The 15,190-nt window shown below is 72.1% G+C and overlaps 4 protein-coding genes across 9 annotated transcripts; 3 read left to right on the forward strand and 1 right to left on the reverse strand.

The window, feature by feature from the left end:
- The first annotated feature begins 452 nt into the window (after positions 1-452).
- On the forward strand, positions 453-4,062 carry HROB (homologous recombination factor with OB-fold). 5 transcript variants are annotated; one of them, XM_082071092.1, is made up of 9 exons: positions 737-1,015; positions 1,266-2,189; positions 2,273-2,356; positions 2,534-2,674; positions 2,822-2,930; positions 3,004-3,089; positions 3,208-3,330; positions 3,502-3,688; positions 3,855-4,062. In XM_082071092.1, the coding sequence occupies exons 1-9, from the start codon at positions 890-892 to the stop codon at positions 3,926-3,928; spliced, it is 1,854 nt and encodes a 617-aa protein (XP_081927218.1). In that variant the 5' UTR covers positions 737-889; the 3' UTR covers positions 3,929-4,062. The 5 variants fall into 5 exon arrangements, with proteins under 5 accessions (XP_081927216.1, XP_081927214.1, XP_081927215.1 ...); XM_082071090.1 differs by adding an exon at positions 453-715 and having other exon boundaries at positions 965-1,015; positions 2,273-2,674; positions 3,004-3,330; positions 3,855-3,994; XM_082071089.1 differs by having other exon boundaries at positions 735-1,015; positions 2,273-2,674.
- A 425-nt stretch (positions 4,063-4,487) lies between these two features.
- On the forward strand, positions 4,488-6,868 carry ASB16 (ankyrin repeat and SOCS box containing 16). Of its 2 annotated transcripts, XM_082070843.1 has the most exons (5): positions 4,488-4,871; positions 5,188-5,455; positions 5,866-6,358; positions 6,424-6,537; positions 6,632-6,868. In XM_082070843.1, exons 1-5 carry the CDS (start codon positions 4,574-4,576, stop codon positions 6,815-6,817), a joined length of 1,359 nt encoding a protein of 452 aa, XP_081926969.1. In that variant the 5' UTR covers positions 4,488-4,573; the 3' UTR covers positions 6,818-6,868. The 2 variants fall into 2 exon arrangements, with proteins under 2 accessions (XP_081926969.1, XP_081926970.1); XM_082070844.1 differs by lacking the exon at positions 6,424-6,537.
- A 333-nt stretch (positions 6,869-7,201) lies between these two features.
- TMUB2 (transmembrane and ubiquitin like domain containing 2) lies at positions 7,202-8,100 on the forward strand (the record flags this gene model as incomplete). The annotated part of the gene is given in 4 exon segments (XM_082070987.1): positions 7,202-7,502; positions 7,505-7,631; positions 7,667-8,026; positions 8,028-8,100. Coding segments are annotated over 4 exon segments (861 nt in total).
- A 342-nt stretch (positions 8,101-8,442) lies between these two features.
- ATXN7L3 (ataxin 7 like 3) lies at positions 8,443-14,867 on the reverse strand. The gene is made up of 13 exons (XM_082070885.1): positions 14,726-14,867; positions 13,217-13,329; positions 13,011-13,122; positions 12,418-12,589; positions 12,219-12,316; positions 12,038-12,060; positions 11,899-11,944; positions 11,612-11,643; positions 11,466-11,534; positions 11,076-11,119; positions 10,866-10,937; positions 10,436-10,569; positions 8,443-10,154 (listed from the first exon to the last, which is right to left on the reverse strand). The coding sequence occupies exons 2-13, from the start codon at positions 13,265-13,267 to the stop codon at positions 10,006-10,008; spliced, it is 1,002 nt and encodes a 333-aa protein (XP_081927011.1). The 5' UTR covers positions 13,268-13,329; positions 14,726-14,867; the 3' UTR covers positions 8,443-10,005.
- Between the last annotated feature and the right edge of the window lie 323 nt (positions 14,868-15,190).

Genomic DNA, 15,190 nt, shown 5'->3' on the forward strand with positions numbered 1-15,190 from the left:
TGCGCCACAGGCTGGTGTGCAGCTGCACACGTGCGTGTGCACAAGAAGCTGGTGTGCGATTGCTCTTGCATGAATGCACACGTGTGAATGTGTGCGTGCAACAGGTTGGCAGGGAGTCACGTGTGAGTGCACCTGTGTGTGCAACAACAAGAGTGTGCCCTGTGCACAGAGGCTCATCTGCAGCTGCACACGTTTGTGCACACACAATGGACAGCTGTGCACGCGCGCTGGGCTGGCGTGCGGGTGCACACGCTGAGTACACGCAGGCGGCTGCCGTGGCCCCGCACCCGTGCACTGGCGTCTGCACAAGACACACGCAGCCACACACGCGCGTGCTCGCCGCGCGGGCAGCACCTGCCCGTGCAATTGCACACGCGTGTGTGCGGCAGCCGGGCCGCAGGGTCGACGCGGCCGCGCTGCGGGGCGGGCGCGGGGGCGGGTGGATGAATCAGCGCGGCCCGGTGAGTCACCGCCGGCGCCGCGGGAAGCAGCGGCCCGGCCGGGCGGCGCGGGGACACCGCACACACCGCGCGGCGGACAGACGGACCGCGGGGGCGGCGCTGCCGCTGCCACCGCCCCTTTAAGAGGCGGGGCCTCGCCCTGCGCGCGAGCTGCGGGGCGGGGCCCTTAAGGGAGCCGTTCCCGCCCCTACGGGGCCGCGGGTTCGCGTCCCGGCCGGGCGCACTTCCGCCTGCGGGCTCCGGGCGCTGCCATGGTAACGGGAGCGGGACCGGGACCGGGGGGCCCGGCCTGTTTGGGGCTCTCTGGAAGACGCGAGGGGTCCCCATGGGGTGGGCTCGGCCCAGGGAGAGGGTTGGGGTCCCCGCGGCGGGTCGGGCCTCTGCCATGGGGCCCTCGGGGGCTCCTCCGGTCTGCACGGGGTGGGGAGATGCCCCATCCCGGAGGGGACGGAGCGGGACCGCGGGCAGGGGCAGCCCGTGGCCGCAGCGCTGTCCTCCCGCAGGCCGGACACCTCCAGAAGCTGTTTGGGGCCGACGGGGACCTGGCGGACGAGGTGAGGGCCGGCGGAGACAGCCACGGGGACACCACGAGCTGCCCCGCGGGGCGGGGGGTGCGGGTGGCGGTAACTCGTTAATTTGCGTTGACTCATTAAGGGGGGGCTCTATCCTGGCTCTGATGCGTGGGGGCCATTGGGGCAGGGTCCCGTGCTGGCCCGGTCACCCGGCCGGTGGCCCCGGGGGCGGGATGGGGACAGCGGCGGGGGGCGCGGGGTCTGGGGCTGCCCGGCGCCTTCTCTCCCGCAGGATTTCCTCTCTGCCGTGGAGGACGCAGAGAACCAGTTCATGGTCCCCGGACGCTTGTCACCTGGCGCTGGCTCGGTGCCCCCCAGCCTGCAGCCCCTCCGCCCGCTGGGACCCCAGCTCGGCCACCGCCCTGGTAAAACCCCCGGCCTGCGGCCGCTGGCCAGGCAGGGGGAGCAGCCTGGGGGCTGCCGGGCACCCCCGGCCGGCGCAGCAGCCCCCCAGGACGAGCTGGACAACGAGCTGTTCCTGGCCGCCTGCATGGAGCTGGAGGGGCCCGAGGCGCCAGCGGGGGCCGGTGCTGCCCGGCCGCCCCCCGGGCGGTGGGAGAAGCCCCCGGAGACGTGTGCGGGGCAGGAGAGCCCCCCGGCACGGGCAGCCCCCAAGAAGCTGCGGGTAGCGGAGGAGCTGGTGTCCCCTGGCTGCGGGCGGGGGGAGCACGGGCAGGACCCCCTGCCCACCCCACAGGCAGCTCACACTTCCAGGCTGGTGCTGCGGCCCAGCGCGGCCGGTTCTGGCCCCCCCGGGCTCCCCCCGCCCCTGGGAAAGCCGGGCGGCTCCCGGGGCTCCGTCCCTGCTGCCAGGGGCCCAGCCCCGGGGCCTCTCCAAGTGTCTCCGTGCCAGCCGGGATCCAGCAGCTCCTCCGTGGGGCTGCAGGTGCCCCGGCAGAGCTGCCCCCCGCCCCGGCGGCCCCCGCCAACCCCCGGGCCGCCCCCCGCCACCCCCCCGGCCTTGATGAGCTGCGTGGAGCCCCCGCCGAGGCAGCCGCCCCGACCCGCCCCGGGCAGCCTGCAGACACCCGTGGTCACCAACCACCTCGTGCAGCTGGTGGCAGCGGCCAGCAAAGCCCCCGGAGCCGCCCCCCGTCTGCCGCCGCAGGGAAACACTCGGCGGTTCCCGGGGCCCGCGGGGATCCTGCCGCAGCAGGTGGGTGCAGGGGGACGGGGTGACAGCAGCTGGTGAAGATGTAAAAGCTCCCCGGCGCCCCGACGTCTCCGCCTGTCCCGCAGCACGGTGGGAAGCTCCCGGAGGAGATCCTTGTCTGCGCCCCCCGAACGCCGGCTCACGGGGCTGCGGCCAAGCGGCGGTCGGAGGTGACTCCTGCTCTGCAGCACACCGGGACACCAGCCCCCGCGCTCCCCAGGCTGCGGCTTGCGGAGGGTGATGCTGGAAAGGGAGGGGGTTCCTGGGGCTCCCCGTTGCTGTGCCAGGGCCGTGGGACGCGCTGGCTCGGCTCTGGGGCGGTAGCTGCCGTTGTTCTGGGACTGCAGGGCTTGCCCAGCTCCTCACTGCCCACAGAAGAGGATTTTGGGAAGGGCCCCTGGCTTGCCATGAAGACAGAGATGGGGCTGGACGAGAGGGACCCCGGCTGCTTCCTCAGGACCTACAGCGTGGTCATGGTGCTGCGGAAGGTGAGGGGGCACCAGCACTGGGGCCTCGGCTTCCCAGCCCTCCCCCTGCCCCTTGTGGGGAGGGGGCTGAGCTGGGCTGCCCGCACGTGTCCCACGGCCCTGCGGGGCTTCCCTGGGACTCGGTGTGACGAGGGTCTGCGTGCGCAGGCGGCCTTGAAGCAGCTCCCGAAGAACAAGGTCCCCAGCATGGCCGTGATGATCAAGACGCTGACCAGGACCAATGTAGACGCCGGTGCCGTGTTCAGGGACCCGACAGGTGAGCGTGGCCGTGCCCGGCTCGGGGCTCCCGGGCACGGCTCCTGCGCTCACGGGGCTGTCCTCGCCTGCAGGAGAGATGCCGGGGACGGTGCATCGCCTGCTGCTGGAGGAGAGGCAGGGCGAGCTCAGGCCCGGCTCCGTGCTGCTGCTGAAGCAGGTAGGGGAGGCAGAGGCGGCCTGCCCGGGCTGTTCTGCCGCAGGCGCGGCTGCCGGGCTCGCACCCCGCAGGAACGGGGCAAGGGGCCCTGGGTCTGCCCCCCGCTCTGTCCTCGCAGGTTGGAGTCTTCTCCCCATCCCACCGCAACCACTACCTCAACGTCACCCCCGCCAACCTGCTCAGGATCTACCCGCCGGAGCCCGAGAGCGGCTTCCTGCGGCCGCCGCCAGCACGGCGGGAGGTGAGCGGGACACGGCGCTGCTGGCCCGGAGGGACGGGGACCCCCCAGGGGCACTGCTGGCGACTGGGGCTGTGGGGACCCCCAAGAGCAACTGGGGAGGAATGGGGAGGCTTGGGAGGGACAAATAAATCCTCCTGTGGGCCCCCAACCCATCTCTGCTGGGTTTTGCAGGTCCATGCCCAGGCTGGGCCGCTCCAGGACCACCCTGCACCGCTCCCCGGGGGTGTCCCTGCCCCTGGGGCCTGGGGACAATCAGGGACAGGCAGCACAGAGCAGTCTCCTGGGGGCTTCTCCCTGCACCCGCGGAGCCCCAGGCCCAGGCGAGATGAGGCAGCGGGAGCCGACGGCTGCGACACGGGTGAGTCGGACCCGCCGCGTCCCGCGGGAAACGGGTCCCGGGGCGGGGCGGCGCATCCCCTTCCCTGTCACACCAGAGAGTCGTGTCCCTTTGCGTCCCTGGTATGTGGAGCTGATTGCTCTTCTATAAACAAGTAAAACTCCTGCGTTTCACTGTCTCTGTGCAGATGACCTGGACGGGCTCCTGGGAGAGCTGCCCGAGGATTTCTTCTCTGCTGCAGCCCAAGCCGACTGCTGCTGACCCTGGGGAGCTGCGGCACAACCGTGGCACCAGGGAGCCGGCTCCTGCCGGCGTGGTCTGGCTGCACCGCGGCCCAGCGAGGGCGCCCGGCGGGCAGGCGCTGCCCCGGCCACGTGTGTCCTGCCTTCTCTCTTGTGTTTGTTGTGGAGCGAGAGCCGGGGGATCCCGGGAGTCCCGCGGGACACGGCCGCGGTGCCTGACCCCGCTCCTGCGGGCGGGCTGGTCCCTCCGCCCTTCTCCACCTGCATTAAAGAGCTGTTCTGTCCCTGCCTCACGCCGTCTGCTCCCGTGTCACTGTCCCCTCTGCCACCACAGCCAGCACTGCCCCTCTGCCCCTCTGCTGAGCTGCAGCACCCCAACCCTTCCCTGTCCGGGCGCTGAGCCCTGCGGGGTTGGGGGCACCCGAGTCCCAGCCCCATGGGACTGTCCCCCTTCCACACTCACCAGCCGGTTCAGCGCCCTGGCAGCCCTGCGCCAACATGACCCTGTTTACCTCCCAAGGGGAGTTATTTATAGGGCGGCTCGGTTTGAGCTCTTGATTCAGCATTTGTGGTGGGGCACAGCCCTATTTATAACCCCCGTCCGGCACAGGAGGCAGCTCGCTGCCCCCCAGCCTCCCGCTGCCCCCCAGCTGCCTGGGTGCCCATGGCCCAGGAGACCTTCGCCTTCAGCTCCTCCGCCCTCCGCTCGCTGCGGCTGCAGCGGGAGCTGCTGGAGCGGGAGGATCGCCGGCGCGCCCTGGCTCGGGAATCGGCCACGCGCCGGTTCCTGCCGGAGCCCCCCCGGCCCCCACGGCGGCCCCAGTACTGCCGGGACCCCGCGGTCCACAACGCCCTGTACACCGGGGACCTCCTGCGCATCAAGAGCATCTTCAAGGACGAGACCACCACAAACCTGGTCATGGAGACGGTCAGCGAGGAGCTGGTGTGGGAGCCCGAGCAGGGTACGGGGCTGGGGCTGCACGGCCGGGGAGGGGGTCCCTTCACTGCAAAGTAATAGGGGGAGGAGCGCTGGCTGAGGCTGCAGCTCCTGGGGACGGGGTGGAGGGTTGGCTGCTGCTCTCCTTTGGGATGGGGGGGGGGAGGTGATCCCAAGTTTGCTCCCCCCGGGCTTTTCCTGGCTCGGGTGGAGGTTGGGGGACACTGGGTGCACAACAGCTCCCTTGGGGCTGGGGACGAGGGGGGGGGGGGGGTCTGGTGAAATGAGGAGGGGCGGGCAGGCCTGGGTGACCCCCCAGCTGACACCTCCCCCCCCGGCAGGGCTGTGGGTGCTGAGCCCCCGCCGGCAGCAGACCTCCGCGCTGCGCATCGCCGCCGGCCGCGGCTACAGCGACTGCGCCCGGCACCTGCTGCTGCGGGGGGCGGAGGTGGACGCGGTGGTGGGGGGCCGGGCCCCCCTGCACGACTGCGCGGCCGCCCCCCGGCCCGACTGCGCCCGCCTGCTCCTGGCCTTCGGCGCCGACCCCAACGTGCTGAGCGCCGAGGGCGCGGCCCCGCTGCACCTCTGCACCGCGCCCGACAGCCTCGCGTACGCCCCGCCCCGCGGCACGCCCCTCATCTGCATGTACAGCCACGCCCCCGCGCCACGCCCCCGCCCCCGCCAGCTCTGCACGGGCCTGTCCAAGGGCTCCTCTGCGCGACAGGCTCCACCCACTCCGTATGCAAGCTAGGCCACACCCATAAATCTGCATAGCAAACCCCGCCCACACCACCAGCCTCATCTGCATGCCAGCCCCACCCAGGAAACAAACTCCGCCCACACCCTCATCTGCATGATAGGCTCCGCCTCCCACCCAAGCCACACCCCTCCATAAACATTTAAACATAAACCCACCCTCTCCTCCAGCCAAGCCCCACCCAAAACGCAGCGCCGGGGGGGGTGACGCGGTCCCCGGGGGTCTCGGGGTCCCCAGCCCCGGCTCACCCGTGTCCCCCCAGGTGCGCGGAGCTGCTGCTGGCGCACGGGGCGCAGGTGAACCTGGCCACGCGGGACCGGCAGGTGACGGCGCTGCACGTGGCGGCGCGGCAGGGGCTGGTGGCGCACGTGGAGCTGTACCTGCGACACGGCGCCGACCCCGCGCGCCGCAGCCGCCAGGGCGAGACCCCCCTGAACGCGGCCTGCGCCGCGGCCGAGCGCCCCGAGGACGCCGAGCGCTTCTGCCGGGTGGCCGAGCGGCTGCTGGCGGCCGGGGCCGACCCCGGGGCCGCGGGGCGCAAAGACCACACGCCGCTGCACAACGCCTGCGGCAACGGGCAGCGCCGGCTGGCGCGGCTGCTGCTGCGGCACGGCGCCGACGCCACCGTCCCCAACTGCGCCGGGTACACGGCGCTGGACTGCGCCCTGCACGCCGTCGACGAGTACCGGCACCAGCGCCCCGAGGAAACCATCGCGCTCCTGCTCGACCACGGCGCCGGCCCCGTGCACCCCAAGGTGAGCGATCGGGGGGGCTCGGGGCCGCGGCGTCCTCCAGCGCGGTGACGCGGCTGTGCCCGCAGATGCTGAAGTTCTGCTGCCGGCACCCGCCGGCGCTGGAGGTTGTGCTCAACGCCTACGACCGCATCCCCCCCGCCGAGAGCTGGGTGGGGGCTGTGCCCCCGGAGCTGTGGCAGGTGAGGGGACACGGGGTCCCCGGTGTGCGCCCCGCGCCGTCGCTCAGCCCGTGTCCGTTCCCAGCCCTGTCGCTCACCCCGCGTCTGTCCGCAGGAGCACCGGGAGTTCTACACCTCGGCCGTGCGCATGGCGGGGCAGCCGCGGCGCCTGCAGCACCTGGCCCGCTGCGCCGTGCGGCGGCACCTGGGCGCCCGCTGCCACCTGGCTGTCCCCAAGCTGTCGCTGCCGCCCCCGCTGCGCCGCTACCTGCAGCTGCCGCTGCAGGGGACCCTTTCCTGAGCCCCGCCCGGTCCCCCGCGCCCGCGGACAATAAACGCTGTGACAGCGGCGGCTCCGGGGCGTCTCCTTCCCCCGGGACCGGCCGGGCTGGGGTGACGGACCCGGGCGCACACGAGACACGGGACGCGCCGCCCCGCCCCGCGGCCCCGCCCCTCCACCGGTGGCCCGCCCATCACTGCGGCCGGCGTGGGGGCGTGGCCTGAGCGCTCCGCCCTCCTGCCCTGTACGCGCTCACCGCGCGCCGGGCCACGCCCAGCTGGCCGTGACGCACATCGCGCGCGCCGGCAGCTGGCTCCTGTTCCCCGCCGCGGCGGCGCTGGCGCTGTGACGTGACGCGTCCGGCGCGTGGGCGGCGGCGGGACCCGGATCCCGCGAAAGCCCGGGATGGAGTCCCTGGGGACGGGGCCCCCCGGCCCCGTGGCCCCGGGGGACGCGGTGGCGCTGGCGGCCGGTGTCGCGGCGCTGGTGCTCGCCCTGGCCCTGGCCTGGGTGTCCACGTACGTGGCTGACGGCGGCCACCAGCTGCCGGGAGCGATCGTGGCGGGCGGGGACGCGGCCGTGATCCGGCTCGGGCCCGTGGAGGCGGCCGAAGCGCCGGAGGCCCCCGGAGTCCCCGAACCCCCGGAGGAGAAGAAGGAAGAGGGACCGGGGGCGGCGGCGGAGCTGGGGGCGGCGGGGGCGCCCCCGGCCCGGAGCGCAGCGCCCCGGGGGGGCCGCCCGGCCCCGGCCTCATCACCGTGCGGTTCAGGTTCCTCAAGGACACGGAGCAGGTGGCCGTGGTGCGGCCCGAGGACACCGTGGGGGGGCTCCAGAGGTACGTCCGGGGGGCGCTGCCCCTCCCTGCCCGAGAGCAGCGGGGCGTTCTCAGCCTGCCCAGGAGCGGGTGCTGAGCCCAGGGCGGCGCGGGGCAGCGCTGCCATCGCCCCGGCCCGGCCCCCTCCAGCTCAGGATGGGGGTTTCCCCGGCCCCGGGTCACTCGTGCGCGCCCCGAGCTCTCCCTCCGTCTCTCCGCAGCAGGTTCTTCCCGGGCCAGGAGAGCCGGGTGCGGTTCGTCTCCCGCGGGCAGCTGCTGCGGGACCAGCGCCGGACGCTGCGCGCGCTCCGCGTCACCGGCAGCTGCGTCATCCACTGCCCCCGCCCCCGGCCGCGCGCCCGGTGCTGCCCGCCGGCGCCGCTCCGGTATCGCCGCGTCAACCACCGGCAGCTCTTCCCCGGCCACCGGCTCCCTGATCGGCGTCACCGCCCCGCGCAGCTTCCCGGCCTTCGGGCTGTACAGGCACTAGGGACTCGGGCAGGAGGTGCCGCAGCCGCCCCCCCCGCCACTGCCGGGGGACGGTGACCGGAGCCGGGGGGCGGGAGCTCGGTGCGTCCTTCCCCCTCTCTGAGCCGGACTCTGGCCCCAGAAGCGGCTGTGCCCCCCAGCACTGTCCTCCCGGTTCAACGCCAGCCCCGGCACCTTCCCGCCCGCGGGGCACCCGCCGCCCTCCGCCGCCCCGCGCCTCGGGACAGGGCCCCAGGACACAGCCCCCCGGGGAGCGGAGCGCTGGGCGGTGAGAGGGGCGTCGCGGCCTCGCTTAACCGGACACCCGCCGTTAAACCGGCGCCGTGCAGCCGTGAGCCCCCGGTACCAAGTCAAGATGCAGTTTTATTTACAGGGGCAGCCACAACCCACGAACGGGACACACAGACCTCACAACGGCTCAGCTGCCCGTACGGGATGGAGAACGTGCCAAAAACACAACTCCCAGCCTGGGGGGCCTCGGATGGCCACTGGGTCTGCCGGGGGGAGGACACGGACCTGGGGGGGGGCACAGGACACCTCCAACCCCCATTACAGCCCTTGGACCCCAAATTGCAGCACTTCTGCAGCTAGAGAGGCTCAGGCTGCGTCCCCCTGCCAGCCCCGTCACTGTGCCCTCCCCAGGCAGTTGAGGGCGGGCCCAGGGTGGTCCCCCATGTCTCTGGGTGCCTGGACCCCTGTCCCCGGAGCACGCAAAGGCCAGCTTGGCATGTTCCGGGGGCCGCCCCCCCCCGCCCCAAAGCTGTGCCAGAAGCCACTGCCGAGCGCAGTGGGGAGGGAGTGGGGGGGTCACCTCACAGCTGGGCCCCCCCGGCAGTGTGGGGTGCCCAGGGCACTGTACGGACACCCCCACGTCCCACCACAGCACTCGCCTTTAGCAGCAGATTTAGAACAATAGTGAATCCAGAGTCGAGAGCACCAAAATTCGCGAGACCCCTAGAAAGGACCGGCCATGCCACCACAGCACAGGGGGAACAGCAGCCCCCCCGACATACAGCTGAACTTGGGGTGTCAGACAGCGGGGGGTACAACAGGGGGACCAGGCTGGAGACTGGAGCCCACGGGGGTACAAACACCAACCAGAGCTGCCAGGGGTCCCCAGGCACGTGGGGACAGGGACACGGCCCTGCCCCAGGGCCACCAGCCTGGGGATGGGGGCTCTGTCCCCCCAGTTTGCTCTGTGGGGGTACAGCACATTTCCCAGCAGGTCGGGGCGGCCCAGCTGGGGCAGGGGATGTGACGGCAGCTCTGTCCTCCCCTGGTATTCCCCCCAGACACGAAGGATTCAGCATGCAGGACCCCCCAGGGACAGGGACAGGCCCCAAACACTCCCCCGCAGCAGATCTGGGGTGGTTGGGGGTCCCCGCTTGTCTCCTCTGAGCAGGAGCCCCCAGATGCTCCCCCCGTCCTGAGCCAGCCCAAGCAGTGAGCGCTGGCCTGGGCACAGGGCGGGGGGAGCAGCCCCAAACCGCAGGGCAGGAGGGATCTGCGCCCCCCAGCACCCATGTCGGACCTGCCCGGGGGTCCAGGTGCCCCCCACGCCACTGGGCTCCAGCAGAGTGAGTGTGGGAGGGGGCGCAGCCAGTTTTTGGGTGGATGGTGGGAAGGGGGGAGGGGGTTGTGCCCCCACCTCTGAGCAAGACACCCCCTCGCAGCCCTGAGGGGAGCCCCACGTACAAAAACTGTCACAGAATAAATAGAGGCACCGGGGCGGGAGGAAGGGGGGCGCAAACAGGGGCTCCCAAATCTAGGCCCCCACCTCCCCTCAGCGGCGATGGCCAAGTCCTCCATGCTGCGCACCCCAGGTACCCGCTTTGTGTCCAAATCAAGGGGTGGGAGGGGCTGCCCCTGCCCGTCTGTCCATCCCACCCCGTCACCTCCGCTGTGCTCAGTTGATGTCGTCGTAGATGCTGGGGGTGTGGGGCGGGGGGGGTTTGGGCTTCTTCTTCTTGCTGGAGCCGAGTCCGGGGGCGCCGCTCACCAGCCCCAGGTGGGGCTTCTTCTTCTTGGTCTTGCGGGACTCGGAGTTGTTTGTACCTGGGGAGGAAAGGGAGCAGATGGGGGGACAGGGTGCTGGGGAACAGCTGGGCCCACAGGAGCTCCCCCAAAACAGAGAGATCCCCCCCACCAATCCACACCGAGGAAAACGTACCCCAAAACTAGGGGATGGCCCCCCCGACCCTGGGGATTGTGGTGGCTTCGGACAGCCGCAGTCTGTCTGTCTGTCCCCTCCCGTGCTGAGGAGGTGCCCAAGTCCCTGGGTTTGCCCCTGCAGAGGGGGCTGTGCTGCAGGATCTGCCCCCACCCCAGACACTCACTGGCTTTAGAGGAGGCCGAGTCGGAGGGCGAGATGTCGGAGGAGCCGTCCCACTGCAGCCGGCTCATGATGGCCTGGCTCTCCGCCACCTCGAAGCTGTCGTTCTCCACGCTGCCCTCCGCCTCCGGCAGCGACCTGGCGCAGGCGATGCGGGAGGGGCACAGACGTTACGGGGGTCCCCGGGGACAGGGGGGATGGGGCCTGCAGTGCTGCCCCCTCCGATGCAGGGGGGCTGCCAGGGGCTCGACCCCAATCCCAGCCCTCCAAGCCCCCCAGGAAGCACCCGTGTTCCCATCACCCCTCACTCGGGACCTGGGTGTCCCGTGCAGCCCCCCCGGTGTCTGTTCGCGCTGGGTGGCAGAGCTTCGTCCCTGTCCCCACACTGGGACGGTGGCCCCGGGACGTTTTGGACCCTGTTTGTGCTCACTTACGCAGAGGGACCAAGGAGGTAAACCCGGACTGATCTCCGCTGCTCATCCGTGTGCTGGGGACACCGCAGGGACCTGGCCGAGGAGATGTAGGACCGAGTTGAGCATTTTGCTCTCTCCCCCCCAGCTCCCACAGGGATCCAGGCACCCTGGGGACCCCCCATAGGTCCCCACAGCCCCACACCCAGCCAGGAAAGCCCAGGACACTCTCACCTGGTGCACATCTTCTTGGTGTGCTCGGAGATGACCCCACATTGCTGGGGAGAGAAGGGAGAGGTGAGCAGGCGCAGAAGCAGCCATGTGGCCCCCAGGCCACGCTCCACTGTGACCCCAGCCCCAGCGACCCCCAACCTCCCCGTGCTGTCCTGCCCCCCAAACAGAGCAGCCACCACATCCTCTGGGATCAGGACCTGGTGCCCAGCGGGTGCAGGATTCCGGCACATCCCTGTCACCAGGTTCAGATCATGACTGTCCCCAGTCCCAGCCTGGGATCTAGCCCCGCTGGGATGGAGCTGAGCCAGGGAGGATCCCACGAGTCCCAGTGCCCACAGATCCCATGGGGCCGGGGCTTCTCCTGCGCCCACCAGGGCCCCGGCCACGCACCGTGGTGAGCAGCGTCCGCAGCTCCTCAGGGCCCAGCGTCTCGTAGTTGATCCCTGCCGAGCTGCTGTACTGTGGGGGCAGAGAGTGGTGTCAGGGCTGGGGGGCCAGAGCAGGGACTGGGTGACACCTCGCCTGCCCCGGCTCACCTTGAAGGGATCGGGGTTCCCGCCGATCTCGCCTGGAAGAGAAGGGTGAGGGGGGAGAGGGGGTGAGGGGGGAGAGGGTCGCGGAGGCCCCGCCCGCAGCCCCACGTGTCCCCGCCCAGCCGCTGAACAAGCTCCGCCCACCGCGCGCCCCGCCCAGCCAGGCCCCACCCGCCCGACACGCCCCACCCCCTCCGCCTGCCCCGCCCCATTTCCCGCCAGGGCTCCCGCAAGCCCCGCCCTCTCTGAGACGCTCCGCCCCCCCGGCGGCGAAAGCCCCGCCCACTCACCATTTTTGTGTTTCAGGGACTTGGACCTGCGGGGCGAGTTGGGGTTCTGCGGGGACAGCGGGTGTTGGGACGGCGGTGTCCCCGTGTCCCCAACCCCACGCCCCGCTGTGCGCCCCACCCCATGTCTCCCACCCCTCACCTTGTCCGATTTCCTCTTCTTTGCTACAGGGACAGACAGAGAAGGAACGACTTTTACCTTTCCTGGTGCCATTTGTCCCCAATGGCTGCAGCAGGTGCTGCCAGCCCAGCCTCCACCCCCACTGCTGGGATGTGGCCCCCATGCCTTGCAGGGTGGTGGGACACCCCCCCACGTTCCCCACCTTTCTTCTCGGAGCCATAGGACCAGTCGTTGTCATTGATGTCGTCATTGTCCTCCTGGTCACTCTCCGACTTGTTCATGTTGTTGCTGCTCGCGATCCTGCGGGGGGGGCAGGTCAGGGACAGCCGGGGTCTGTCCCGCCGTGTCCCCAGGCAGGGCACCGCGGGAGCCCCCAGCCCCGCGCCTCAGGGACCCCTCACCGGCGGTTGGCGATGCGGCTGCTGTTGCGGCCCATGCCCAGGCACTTCTCCAGGTGAGGGGCGAAGCGGGAGGCAGCGATGCTGCGGCTGCAGTTGGGGCACACGCACTCCTTGTTCTTCCACTGGTTGTACACCTGCCCGAAGATGTCCACGCCAGGCTGGTCCACGATCTCTGCGGGGGGCACACGCATCAGCCCCCCCAGACCTCCTGGCCATGCCCCTGTCCTCTGTGCGGTCCCCTGGGCCACCAGTCCCCTCCCAGACCCTCAGCTTGGCTTCAGGGGCTGAACCCAGCCAGGGGGGTCCCTCCCGTCCCCCCAACCCACCATGTTCCCCTAGGGCGGAGCTACATGCCGCGGGGCGTTTCTGGGGTTCAGTGCATCTCATGGTTTAGAAAATGGCTCCTCTGGGACAGGCTGGTGACACCCTGGCAGCACCAGCACAGCTGGGGGGACACCAGGGCCACCACTTGTGCCCAAGTCCCCGCTCCTGGGGACAACCGACCCTCCCACAACCTCTCCGTGGCTTTTCCCGGCAGCACCGGGGGGGCCGCTCGCTGTGTTCCCACTGCCCGCGTGTCCCTGTCCCCTCACCGAAGTCCTTCATGCTGTCGGGGTCCGTGTCGTCCAGGAAGAAGTACACCTCGAAGCAGAGCCCCAGGCACGCATCCTCCACCAGCTCCGTGTAGATCTCGTGCGCGATGGCCTGGGGCGGCGGGGGGAGGCGTTAGAGACGAGGGCCCGGGGGGGACAGAGGGACAGCCCAGGGGACAGAGGGACAAGTGCCAGGGGCCACTCACCTCCAGCTTGCTGTTATCCAGGCCAGACAAAGACATATCCTCCATTTTCATTTGCAACTACTCGCGGAGAAGTCACACTGAATGCTCATAGCACAGGACACGCAGGGGTCTCGCTGGGGGTGACAAGGACAACGCTGGCGCCTCACCTGCAGCCAGCACCGCCCCACCCACCCGCCAAAAATCCCACTCACGCCCCGGAGAACGGGCAGCGCCCAGGACCTCGGGGGCGCCTCCGAGCCCTGAAAGGCAGAGGCCTGGGTTAAAACCCCCAGGAACAGGGGGCACGGGGTCCCCAGCCTGGCAGCAGCCCCCCCGCGGGCAGGGAGGGGAGGGTCCCAGCCCAGCCCCGCGCCCGGCCCCAGCAGGACGGCCTCTCCTCCCGGGATGGGCGGCCGCTCCCAGGCCCTGGGACCAACGCGGCCTCTCCCTGCGGCCCCGCGGGGGGACACCCCCGGTCCCCGCCCTCGGCCAGTCTGGGATGTGCCCGCTGCCCCCCGGCAGCCCCCCGGGACCCCCACACACCCCCAGCAACGCGCACAGGGGACTCGGGGGGACCCCCACGGGAGGGCGGTGGGTTTTGCTGCATCACTCTCCCTTGGAGCCGATGGAGGGAGGGGACAGGGCAGGGACAGGGACCATTGTGTGTGTCCCACCGAGCTCCCGAGCCCACCCAACAGCAGCCCTGCAGGGGCGGGCCCGGGCTCACGTCCGGACACCCCCGCCAGCACCCACAACCGGCAGGTACCGGCCAGCGGTTCAGTCCTCCCGTTGCCATGGGGGGGTTCCAACGCAACCCCCGGGGCGGGGGGACCGGAGGGGGGTCCCCGTTTCCCCACACACACCCCAGCAGCCGCTTCCGGGCCTGGCCCGGGGTTGCTTCCCTGTGCCTCGGAAAGAGAAAACGGCGGCTGCCGTGGGCCCCGGGCTGCGCCGCCCCCGCCCGTCCCGCCGGGACCCCGGCCCCCCCGCGCTGGAGGCCGGTGTGGTGCAGGCAGAGCCCGGGGCGGGGGGGCCGCTGGCGCTGCCCAGCCCCCCCGCCGCAGGCAAGGCCTGGAGGAGCCGAACAAAAGGGACCGGCTGGGGGGGGCTGCACCCCGCCCGCCCCCCCGGGGGATGCAGCCCGGGCGGCGGGGACGCGGCCGAGACCCCCCCGCCAGAGCCGGGGGCCGCATCGGGCTGGGACTGGGGGCGTTGGGAAGGGGGCGCAGCTGGAGAGCGGGTGAGGGGAAGGAGTCCCGGGGGCCCCTCACAGGGCCGGGGCGGCCCAGGAGCGGATCCCAGGGGTTTCGGAATGCGGGAGGGCGGCCCCGCGGAGCGTCCCGGACCGGGATCGGGGTCCCGGGGGCCCCAAAGCAGCGCGGGGCGGGGGGGGCCGGGCTCCTTCGGGACGGGGGCAGGGCCACGGGCCCCCATCCGGTGTGCAGGGCCCCGCGGCGGGGCGGGGCCCCGGGAGCGGAAGCTCCGGCCGGGCGGCCGGGGAGGGAGGGGAGGGGTCGGTCGATCACTCACCGGCGCGGGGGGCCCGCCGGGGCCGGGTCAGCGCCCCCCGCCGCTCCGCCGCGGGGCCAGGCGGCGGCTCGCCATGCTCGGCGGCAGCGCCGCCCGCCCTCCCGGGGCCAGGGCCGGGCCGGGGCGGGAGCGGGCGCGGGGCGGGCCGGGCCTGGCGCTCCCTCCGCCCGGCGGCGGCGGCGGCCCGAGGGGGGGGAGAGAGGGGCGGGGCGCCGCACCCGGCGCGCGCACGGCCCGCCCCCGCGCCCGCCGCCAATGGGAAGGCGCCGTGCGGGGCGCGGCCAATGGGAGCGGCCGTCACCGCTGCCGCCGCGCGGCGCCGACACCTCGGAGGGCGCAGGGCCGCGGGGCGGGGCGGAGGAGGGGGCGGGCACGGAGGGGCGGGGGCGGGGCGAGAGGGGCGGGGCGAGAAGGGGCGGGGCGGAGCCCGTGGCGCTCCACAGGGACCCCCGGTCCCGCACCCCG

This window comes from Streptopelia decaocto (assembly GCF_964273445.1).
Source record: "Streptopelia decaocto genome assembly, chromosome: 22".
Taxonomy (NCBI): domain Eukaryota; kingdom Metazoa; phylum Chordata; class Aves; order Columbiformes; family Columbidae; genus Streptopelia; species Streptopelia decaocto.

Excerpts from the sequence above, each read along its gene's own strand:
- HROB (XM_082071088.1), top strand. The coding sequence starts at position 890 with ATGCCCCATCCCGGAGGGGACGGAGCGGGACCGCGGGCAGGGGCAGCC. Across the intron at positions 2,675-2,821 it reads TGGTCATGGTGCTGCGGAAG|GCGGCCTTGAAGCAGCTCCC; the intron begins GTGAGGGGGCAC and ends CTGCGTGCGCAG. Across the intron at positions 3,331-3,501 it reads CGCCGCCAGCACGGCGGGAG|GTCCATGCCCAGGCTGGGCC; the intron begins GTGAGCGGGACA and ends TGGGTTTTGCAG.
- ASB16 (XM_082070843.1), top strand. The coding sequence starts at position 4,574 with ATGGCCCAGGAGACCTTCGCCTTCAGCTCCTCCGCCCTCCGCTCGCTG. Across the intron at positions 4,872-5,187 it reads GGTGTGGGAGCCCGAGCAGG|GGCTGTGGGTGCTGAGCCCC; the intron begins GTACGGGGCTGG and ends CCCCCCCGGCAG. Across the intron at positions 6,359-6,423 it reads CCGGCCCCGTGCACCCCAAG|ATGCTGAAGTTCTGCTGCCG; the intron begins GTGAGCGATCGG and ends CTGTGCCCGCAG.
- ATXN7L3 (XM_082070885.1), bottom strand. The coding sequence starts at position 13,267 with ATGAAAATGGAGGATATGTCTTTGTCTGGCCTGGATAACAGCAAGCTG. Across the intron at positions 11,120-11,465 it reads TGCGGACGCTGCTCACCACG|CAATGTGGGGTCATCTCCGA; the intron begins GTGCGTGGCCGG and ends TTCTCTCCCCAG. Across the intron at positions 10,938-11,075 it reads ACCAAGAAGATGTGCACCAG|GTCCCTGCGGTGTCCCCAGC; the intron begins GTGAGAGTGTCC and ends CTCCTCGGCCAG.